At 31.3% G+C, this 10,566-nt stretch overlaps 1 protein-coding gene across 3 annotated transcripts; it reads left to right on the top strand.

Moving 5' to 3' along the window:
* Nucleotides 1-1,201: 1,201 nt before the first annotated feature.
* Nucleotides 1,202-3,673, top strand: LOC129947021 (vanin-like protein 2). Of its 3 annotated transcripts, XM_056057428.1 has the most exons (5): nt 1,202-1,425; nt 1,994-2,642; nt 2,697-3,267; nt 3,334-3,396; nt 3,452-3,673. In XM_056057428.1, the coding sequence occupies exons 1-5, from the start codon at nt 1,366-1,368 to the stop codon at nt 3,624-3,626; spliced, it is 1,518 nt and encodes a 505-aa protein (XP_055913403.1). In that variant the 5' UTR covers nt 1,202-1,365; the 3' UTR covers nt 3,627-3,673. The 3 variants fall into 3 exon arrangements, with proteins under 3 accessions (XP_055913403.1, XP_055913401.1, XP_055913402.1); XM_056057426.1 differs by having other exon boundaries at nt 1,207-1,425; nt 2,697-3,396; XM_056057427.1 differs by lacking the exon at nt 1,202-1,425 and adding an exon at nt 1,463-1,588 and having other exon boundaries at nt 2,697-3,396.
* Nucleotides 3,674-10,566: the final 6,893 nt, after the last annotated feature.

The following is a 10,566-nucleotide window of genomic DNA, read 5'->3' as shown; positions in this document are numbered from 1 at the left end:
ATAATCCTCGTACTGTGTTTAATCATTATAAGGGTATTCATAACCCCTTTAGTGCGCGCACAATATTAAAAAAAGGAACTTTCAGAAATCCATTTAAATCAATTCGGATCGGATACCAGTTATGTTCCTCTAGGGATAGATCAATGTGCTTTTTTTTTATATTTGGGTATAAAGCCTAATAGTTATGTAGACAAACTAAAAACAAGAAACAATTATATTTCATTGAGGTCAACTTAGATCGATTTTAAATTACTATCTCTCTTTTTCATTTATAAAAATGCTTTCTTGATTGGATATATGTATGTATCAAAACTTCATTCATAATTTATCAAAGTTGTTTTATCAGTAAGTATTTGATTGATAAATTAAAAAAATTGTTTTATAATTGTTATTTTTCTATCAGTATGTAGTAAAAATATAAAACACAAGTTGAATAATCTTTGAACAAGTAAAACTAAATTTTAATTAGATTTATAAATAATATTAGATATTTTCATACTGTATCATTTAAAATAGTAAAATCAAAGCATTCAATCAGAATCGCATGATACATTGATTAGTTATTTAAACAGCGGTGCCAGCGATGTTGATTTAATTCTAATTTATAAATCAAAAAGGTTAATAAAAATTGTATTTTTTTGTAACAAAATGTATGTACGTTAAGATTATTTAAATTAAACGTTCATATTTTGTTTTTGTTGCTGAACTTTGACTTTTAATTATTTTTTATTATTTTGAAAAAATTAAATGACGCATGACCTTGAGATAGAGATAGATCACGTTTTACAAACAATTTGTAGTTTAAAATAAATCAAAGATACAATTACATATGTAATTCATTTCATACATTTGTTTTAACTAAGCACCCTATAAGTTTTAGCAAATTGTAATAAATATTTGTTTTTTAAATTAAACATTTTATTGGATATAATAAACCTTATTGTAAAAGTGCAAATCATTGATGGTTGATTGGAACTAGGTAGGTAATGGAAATAAAGTAAATCAGTGATAAGAGCCACATTTCGTATGCTTTAGTTTCCAATCATTATACATTGGCAATGAAATACTAACTTTTATTGATAATTATGTATTATTGAGTCAAAAAGTTTAGCTATAACTTTATAAGAAATAAATTTGAAATCCGTAAAAGAAGAAAGTATACAAAATTTGGTTTTGCTATTCATACATGCTGAGAAAGTACTCTTACTAGTTACGATAAAAACATTAACTTATTGTTTTGTTGCAATATTAAGTAGTAGTAAAGATAAAAATCGCAATGTACAAATTGATTATAAACTGATTTCACAGTATAATAGTAGTAACAAATATTTTGTTCAGTTGTAGTTTCTTGTTCAATCGTTAAAGATGATCGTGGGTGAATTTATATTAATTTTTATAGCGAGCTTTGCTGTTTATTCGCGACAGGTTTGTACAAATATTGTCAAAATACGAAGTTTGTATTATATTACGAAATTATTTTGTATATAATAAACTCACAAGAATAACAATTATAAAAAAGAAAATCAAAACAGTGGTTCAAAATGTTTGTATGTCCAGTCCAATCCTTCAAGGCTACTGTCTTCAAAAGGTACATAAAAGAAAAAATCTTTACAGAAACTAACGACTTCAACCTGCAAAATTATTTAGCTGTTATTATCCCAAATGAACTTAAGACCATTGTTAACCTATATTGCAAAAGTGATTTCTTCATGCTCAGGATTTAAACCTTTTTCGCTATTACTAAGAGACAAAATTGGGAAAAAAATGTTGTAAATACTTAGTATGAATATTTCCAAAAAACTGGATTTTAAATACTTTGTATCAAAACATTGTAAAAAAATACCTGCAACTCAAAAAGTGTGAACAGTGGTGAGCTAGTCAAAATACAATTATGAATTGATAGAACAACATATTTTATATTTCAATGTACTTGAACCATATAAGTTCATATATTATATAATTTAAAACTCTACATTTTGTATTCATTTAACAGACTTCAACTCCACAACTGCCCTTCTACACAGCTGGGGTGGTGGAATTTAAGGGTGCGTCAAGTACTTTAGATGATTTGGAACAAGTCAATAACAATTTGGCTGCGTACCTTGAGATAATATCATCACAAGAGGCAGCAGAAACCGATATAATAGCCTTTCCTGAAGGAACTCTAAACAGCGCCCTACAATCCACATTTGTTCCTGATCCAAAACTCAACATAACTCCTTGTAACCAGACTCAATATGCCTATTTTCTGCAGAAACTTTCATGTCAAGCTAAGATTTCAAAAAAATATGTCGTCGTTAACTTAGTTGAAAAAGAAAACTGCACAGCCGAATCACAGATAGCAAATAAGGATCCTAGACGCTGCGCGAGTTATGGACTAAATCAATATAATACAAATGTGGTATTTGATCGGAATGGAGTAATTGTCTCTCGTTATAGAAAATTCAATCTATATTATGAACCTTGGAATGTTACTCTTAGACCAGAGTATGGACAATTTACCACTGATTTCGGTGTCAAGTTTGGGCACTTTGTCTGTTTTGACATACTTTTCTATACTCCAACTACGGAGCTCATAAAGTCGAATATAACGGATTTTATATTTACAACTAAGTGGTTTTCGGAACTTCCCTTTTTAACAGGTAATTAATCTTCCAATCTTAATCAGCATTATGAAAAAAAATCCTCTTTTCCAGCTGTTCAATATCAGCAATCATGGGCTTACTCATATGATGTGAACCTGCTAGCCGCGGGTGCTAGTAATCCTTCTACCGGTAATACTGGCTCCGGGATCTACCTTGGCAAAAAAGGTGCTCTGCTGTCTGTAATGAAAAGTACCCCAGAACGAAAATTATACGTTGCTCGAGTGCCTAAGAAAGGTTTTCCAGGGTCAAATTCAATACCAGTGCAAAACCTTCAAATTAGAAATAAGCGTGCAACAACAAGTTCCATTAACAATCTACTCGTCAAACGAGACAGAAGAATAGATTCCTTTATTACTGTTCCATTAAATACGTCTACTCAACACGTTCAGCTCTGTTACAGAGATTTATGCTGCAACTTTAATTATAAGACTACATTATTGAAACCACCGGCAAACTCCTTGTCTTACCAATATCGCTTGGCAGTGTTTGATGGAGACCGCATTTATCCGGGGATAGATCCATTAGGGTGGTCCGTGTGTTCAGTTATGGCTTGCATCAATAACACCTTGGAAGGATGTGGTTTGGGTTTCAATGAAACAGTAAGAGTTAGTCCACAACTAAGGTTCGATCACATTTTGATTGAAGCCAATTTTACCAAGACTGAAAATAATTTATTAATGCCAAATAGCGTTGATGAGAGTCTGATGCCTTTGGGGATAGAGAGTTTTCGTTTTAATATTTCAGATGCTGGGTAATATTTTTTGCACTCTATAAATTATAAAAAAAGTTAAGTTTATTTTTTACAGATATAAGAATATCGCACGTTTCGAACTTCTAAAACCAAGAGACGATCTGATACAGTTTGGAATCTATGTAAGCTTCTTCGGAGAAAGGTCTTCCACATCACATTTAACTCAAATATCTAACAACCTCCTAATATTATGTTCATTATTTATTGTATTTAAACTTAAAAACTTATAGTTTACACATTAATAAATTGATACAAATTCTCAAACTCCTTGACAAAATGTTGCTAGTTATGTATGTCCGTTCCTTTCTCTTTTTGTTTATATTTTTTTTTGTTTAATCTTAACATTCATCGCACAAATTGTTAAATCAGTGCCCAAGAAAACCTCGTTATCAAAACTTATTACACATGTTGGTATGTGACTTTTACTATTGACGTTAAAAAAAAAACCTACTCATGCGAACTAAGCCCAACAAATCCCCCCAATTAATTTCATTTACAATTAAGTATACTTTTTGGATTAAGTGACATTAAAATGTACAGACACACATGAGTGTTGATAAGAAAAGTCTATCACACGAATGAAAAACTCCAGATTTTATTAACAAGAAGAAAAAAGTTCTTTGTCATTTAACTGATTGAAATTGAAGCATTTTCACTAATTCATTGCCATACAAGTTTTTTTTGTCATTTCTTTGTTCAGTGATTTTGTAATCGAATTAAAAACAAAAAAACAAACGTTTATTTTTAATTGAAGAATTAATTAAAAGCTTTACACATTCTTAGAGTTGGAATTCAAGAAATTAAGACACTTGTTAACTATTGAAGTAAGTACAGGTCGTATGTTTTTCCATAGGTCCTGGATTCTTTATTTAAAAAAAAAAAAAACTTTAAAGTGAATCTTGAAGTTTCACGTAAACATATAGTTTTATTTTATTAATTTAAATATTTAAAGAATAAATTGGGGTCAAAAGAAAAAAGTTGTTGGCTGAGAACAATTAAACAATGTATTTTAATAAACAAGACAATAAGAGAGTCGATAACTTGAAATTTCAAAATGACTAATTTTATTTTGCTAGGACCGCAGGATGGAAAGTTATGAAAGCTGATATATATTGAAAAACTAAAAGGACCGATATAAGGGTTCTTATTTTCAAAATAAAGCTTTAATAGACTTTACCCTATAAAATATAATATGGATTTAAAAATAACTTATGCGCTATTAAGATTTGACAAGAATTTAAAAAGTATTATTTAAAAAAAAAAAAAACAGATATGCAAATTATTTATTATTATTATTATAATAATAAGCTTTTTATTGCCTTATCATTTTAAATTCATTTAAATACATCTATAGATACCATTTTTTAAATTTTGTAATTAGAATTTTAACAAATTATTTGAAAGAATGATACAAACTACAAATATAGAATTATTAATTAGATAATGGAAAAGTAAGATAATTGATATTTAAAAGTTTGGTTATTTATTTTTTCAATTTTTATTATTAGTTTTTGGCGTAAGCCGCCCCCAAAGTGGCGCATTGGTCTCGATTTTTCGCCTCACTGTACCAATTTTCGTTTATTTGGCAAAGACAGTCGCTCCATCTCTTCTTCTCTGGGCCTGTTCGTCTCTTGCTTTCCGTAGTCTTGAAATATGTCCTGCCCAACTCCATTTTTGTCTTTTGGTTCTATCTATCACGTCAATTGTTCGTGTACTGTTTCGGATGTCTTCATTTCTTATCCTTTCGCTGGGTCTTATTTCTTTCCATTTTGGATTGACAGATCCTTAGCTGGTCAAGAGATTTCGTAGTCAAGCTCAGGCACTACAAAAGTCCATAAGTAAGTACCGGCAAAATAGCGGAGTCGAAGATATATTTTTGTGTTTCTGCACTTTGGTCCAGTTGTAAAATCTGTTTGAGGCTCCAGAATTGTTGCCAGCTGTTTGTGATGCGTCTGTTGATTTCTATTTTCTCTTGGTCCTTAAAAGATTTTAGTTGTCCGAAGTATATGTAGTCCTCTATGTATTCTATTTTTTCATGGTCCAGAATTATATCTTCTCTGATGTGGTTTGTCATGACATTTGTTTTTGATTTGTTGATTTGTAGTCATTAGCTCTTGCACAAGCTAGTAAGTTCTGTTGTCATTTCTTATATATGTTTAACTTTTGTAGATATTAGTATTATATCGAATATCGTCCGCAAATCTTAGGTTGTTTAGAAGTTGTCCACATATCCTTATACCATATTTTGTCTTCCAGTTCATCTTTTGAAAAGTATCCTCTAAGACTGCACTAAATAGTGTTGGTGAAAGCGGGTCTCCCTGTCTAACGCCTCTTGTTATTTTAAATTTACGTCTTGTACTCTCTGTTTTTATTTGTGCTACAATATTTTTGTATATGTTTTTGATAATCCTAATAACGTTTGGGTCCAAATTTTGATTTTTTAGAGATATCCATATTGTTTCGTGTTCAACGCTGTCAAATGCTTTACTGAAGTCTATGAATAAAAAGTACTTTGGTTGTTTAAATTCATTGCACTTTTGTATTAGTTGATTCATCGTCTGTAGGTGGTCTGTTGTTGAGAAACCTTCTCTGAAACCAGCTTTTTCCCTAGGTTATTTATTGTTAAAATCTTGTTTGATGTTCCTGTAGATTGTTTTTGAAAACAGCTTATAAATTGTAAAAATGTTACTTATAGGTCTAAAGTTGTTCAAATCGTTTTTCTTTCCTTTTTTATGTATAAGTGTAATGGTTGTTTCTCTCTATTGCTTGAGGATTTGATGAGTTCTTATGATTTCGTTAAACATAAATGTTAAGAATTCGGAAAGCGATTCTTTCCAGTATATTATCATTTCTGCAGAGATTCCATCATTTCCAGTGCATTTGTCCTTTTTCAAATCGTCTATGGTCCTTTCAATATTTTCTTTGCTAAACATGGGAGTTTGCGTTGTCAGGAGATTGATATCTATGTTTTCAATGTTTTCTTCTTTAGTTATATGCTTGGTCGAGGAGAATAGTTTTTCGAAGAACTTAGTTGCATTTTCGTTTAACTCTTTTCTATTTGTTATGTTGCTTGCATTTTGGCTTTTTAAGCTAATGATCCTTTCTTATTGACTGTTAAGTAATGATTTTGTTTTCCTTATTGATTTTGTTTGTCTAATTGTATCTCTATCGTTTATATGAACTTGTTGACATTTTTCCTTATATCTAGTTTGATAGTTTTTCTTAATTCTTTAAGTTCAGTTTTTTCTTGGTCAAGTAATTGTTGCTTGGGTTGTAGAGTATCTCTTCTTGAGATTATAAGATTTTTGTATTGTTGGATAATTTATGTTTTGATGTGTTGGTGTCCATAATTGATAGTTTTGCAGAGTTTTTTTATGATTTTTTCTAATTCACTCATTTTACGGTAGACGTGGTGGCCATTACAGTCGACTCTTTAAGTAGGCACTTGGGCCTATGGGATCCAACTGACCAAGGAGCTCAAAGTTCATGACCATAGACAACGCCGTTTGTTTACTGACTGGGCTTCTAATCGCTTGGAAGAGGACTCCAATTTTGGACGAAAATTTTGGCCGGATTTTAGGCCGGCATGGTGGCTTAATTAGTCCGCCCTTTATTAAAACGACGCTAGTGAAGCGGTCATGACAACTAATTTCTTATGGAACAAAAATTTAACCACATTGACCTAGACGACATGTGGTTCCAGCAGGATGGTGCTACGTGCCACATAGCAAACGCCACGGTTGACATTTGTATGAAAGATTTGAGCGTAATGTTATTTCTCGCATCAGGTGTGGTGTGAATTGGCCACCAAGGTCACGCGATTTGACCCCAACAGACTTTTTCTTGTGGGGTTTCTTGAAGTCGAAGGTCTATGTAAATAAACCACAATCGACCGATGCCCTAAAGGTGAACATAAAACACTAAATTCCAGATCTATGCGGAAGAGTGGTTGAAAATTGGACCACTGGTGGGTATTTGAATGATGTCATATTAAACACTTAATGTCATACATGCCTTTCAAATACAAAATAATTTTGTTATTTCACCAGTAACACGCAGTAACAAAATTCATTTCAGATGTGAACTGCAATCTGAACACAAAGAGATGTACAACTGCTTTCTTAGTACATATCGTAAAGGCCTTCTACACGGTTTGGACCAACGGGCTTTTGTTTAAACTCATATACTACAACTGATGCAATGGTTTGCCACAGAATACTGTTTGACGGAAATCGAGAAGTCGATAGCGTTTGCTGACGATATAATTTTGTATGCAAGTGTATCGAGAATTCTGGATATTCAATCAGAACTGAAAATAAATTTGATAAGCTGCAATCTTCCTGCTCGGAGCAAATGCTTAGAATAAACAACACTAAGCATTGTATATGGGCTGGTGGCATCATTGGACCGTACTTCTTCAAAGATAATGCGAATCGTAACGTAACTGTGAAACGTGAGATGATATCCAACTTTTCTTGCCCAAAATGCAAGAGCTTGACTTGCATGACATGTGGTTTCAACAAGACGGTGCCACATGCCACACAGCACGCGCAACAATTGACTTATTGAGAGGCGAGTTCGGTGAACATTTTATTTCACGTTTGGGACCGGCCAATTGGCCGCCTAGTTCGTGCGATTTAGCCTTAAGACTATTTTTTGTGCCAAAATTGTAAATAAATATTTCATGAATTTTTTTGAATTTTATGTGTTTTTTTCAATAACTTTCCTATAGCTTTTAAAAACTCACCCTTGATATGCATATACATACATATGAAACGGACAAGTAAGCAACAAATACTCTTGCAGTACTTTTTTGCGTTGTTATTGTTTCTCTCATATTTTTTCTATTTCTTGCCAAAGCATAAACTTTCCTCTTCAAGTATAATATGCATACACACATATAATGTCAAAATGTTGTTAATTGCTATTGTCTCCCTCGATCTCCTACTACATTTGCATATGTTCTTCTCTATTTTCTATTTTTTAATTATTGTTGAATTTTCCCTCAATCTCAACTATTGAGGGGTATAAAAAAAGGGATCAAATTCAATCATCTCCACGCCTCTCAGATGTCGCTTCGATCGTTCCTCTTCATGAGAGCACTATAATAAATATATATACAATGCACTAAGTGTGAAACCATACTGTTCCGAAGCCCAGATTTGAGACGAAATTGAATATCATCAGAGGTACCTTTACATCGAATCAAATACTGTTGTGAAATACTGTTGTGATTCATTGGCAAAACAATGTTTTTGTTTCTTGTTTGTTTATTTTTGTTATAAATTTGCAAGCAATCATTCGCATTTTTTACAATTGCCTCCAAGAACTGCAATCAACAGTCTACTCTTATTTAAATATCTATCATTTTTGTAGACTTTTTTCATGTTGACCTGAAGTAACATGGTAAAAGACCTGGTTACTGGTTTCGATATAAGGCTCTTTTTCTGTGCGAAGATAAGGCTACTTGTTAAGGTCTTGAATGAATCAGTGACAGTCGGATTAATTTAATTTTATTAATTAGCATCGAAATAACAACGAAAATGTCTAAAATTTAGTACAAAAATGTATACATTCTTTAATTTTATTTGTTTTTCATATGTACATACAAATACTTTTATTTAATACAAAATTATATATTCTAAATGTACTTCACCGTCTTCTAAATTACTTTTATATAAGTAACCTTAATTAGCTACGTGCTTTCAGATGATATTTACATCATAAGCTCATAACAAAAATACAAATAATCATGGCATGATTGCTGTGAATAAAATATTTATGCAAACGTACTAACTAACTAACATTTTTTAAGTAGGCAATTTAAAGGTACCTATTAATATGTGTATGCTCTTGCAAATTAATTAAAATAAAATAGCTTTATAAATCAGGAATGATGAGGCAGAAAACAGCTATATCCACACGAATATGCAAAGGAAGCATACACATTTAAAATAAACGTTTAGAGAGGTCACCCCTTACCCCCTAAAATGACTCACAAAGTTGAAGTTTTTGGAGACTTTCTAAACCAAACAAAATTTTAAAAAACTAATGATGGGGTCGTTAAGTGCTATTTTTGGGCTCCTTAGTTCGCGGAACTCCAATTTGTTTTTTTAAGCCCATATCCCCAAACTTAAGTCTCAAAGCTTAAACTTTTGGAGACTTTCTTAACCAAACACAATTTTCAAAATCTAATTATTGGGTAATTTAGGGCTCCTTTTGTGCTAATTTAGTGCTCTTATCCCGAGTTGGTTCAAAAATCCCTTCGCCCTAAAAATTAATTTCAAAAGTTCAAACATTTTTGTATTGCATTACCCTGACGAAATTTGAACAATTTTTAAATTTGAAACTCAAAATAAAATTTCTGTGGAGAAATTCTGTACCCAACGTTTTGAAAAACAAAATACAAAATAATACCATTCCATTAAAAAAATACCAGTTTCGTGTTTTTATTCCCACTTGTTTGTGTTTTACAGGGAAAAAATCAATTTGTGATGACGTGATGACGTCACTCATAGCAAACTCAACTCCACAGGCTTAACTCATTTATATTTACTCTTATTTTATTTTGGAGATTTGTATATCAACCAATTATATTTAAACAAAGCCTTTCAACCAATCAGATCAAGAATTTCTTTTTTGAAATCAAAGTAACCTTCACCGGAATTCAAAATTTATCTAATCAATTTTGAATTTATGCGTATTGAGATATGCGTAAATTGTGCACAAAATTCCTATTACAATACAATACGCATAAATTCAAAATTGATTAGTTAAATTTTGAATTCCGGTGAAGGTTACTTTGATTTCAAAAAAGAAATTCTTGATCTGATTGGTTGAAAGGCTTTGTTTAAATATAATTGGTTGATATACAAATCTCCAAAATAAAATAAGAGTAAATATAAATGAGTTAAGCCTGTGGAGTTGAGTTTGCTGGGAGTGACGTCATCACGTCATCACAAATTGATTTTTTCCCTGTAAAACACAAACAAGTGGGAATAAAAACACGAAACTGGTATTTTTTTAATGGAATGGTATTATTTTGTATTTTGTTTTTCAAAACGTTGGGTACAGAATTTCTCCACAGAAATTTTATTTTGAGTTTCAAATTTAAAAATTGTTCAAATTTTGTCAGGGTAATGCAATAAAAAAATGTTTGAACTTTTGAAA

Source organism: Eupeodes corollae, chromosome 2, assembly GCF_945859685.1.
Source record: "Eupeodes corollae chromosome 2, idEupCoro1.1, whole genome shotgun sequence".
In the NCBI taxonomy this organism is placed as follows: Eukaryota; Metazoa; Arthropoda; class Insecta; order Diptera; family Syrphidae; genus Eupeodes; species Eupeodes corollae.
The sequence above is the reverse complement of the archived record's forward strand: the minus strand, read 5'-3'. Positions and strand labels throughout refer to the sequence as shown.

Coding starts and splice junctions, on each gene's coding strand:
- LOC129947021 (XM_056057426.1), top strand. CDS start 1,366: ATGATCGTGGGTGAATTTATATTAATTTTTATAGCGAGCTTTGCTGTT. Junction 2,643..2,696: donor GGAACTTCCCTTTTTAACAG/GTAATTAATCTT, acceptor CCTCTTTTCCAG/CTGTTCAATATCAGCAATCA. Junction 3,397..3,451: donor TTTAATATTTCAGATGCTGG/GTAATATTTTTT, acceptor TATTTTTTACAG/ATATAAGAATATCGCACGTT.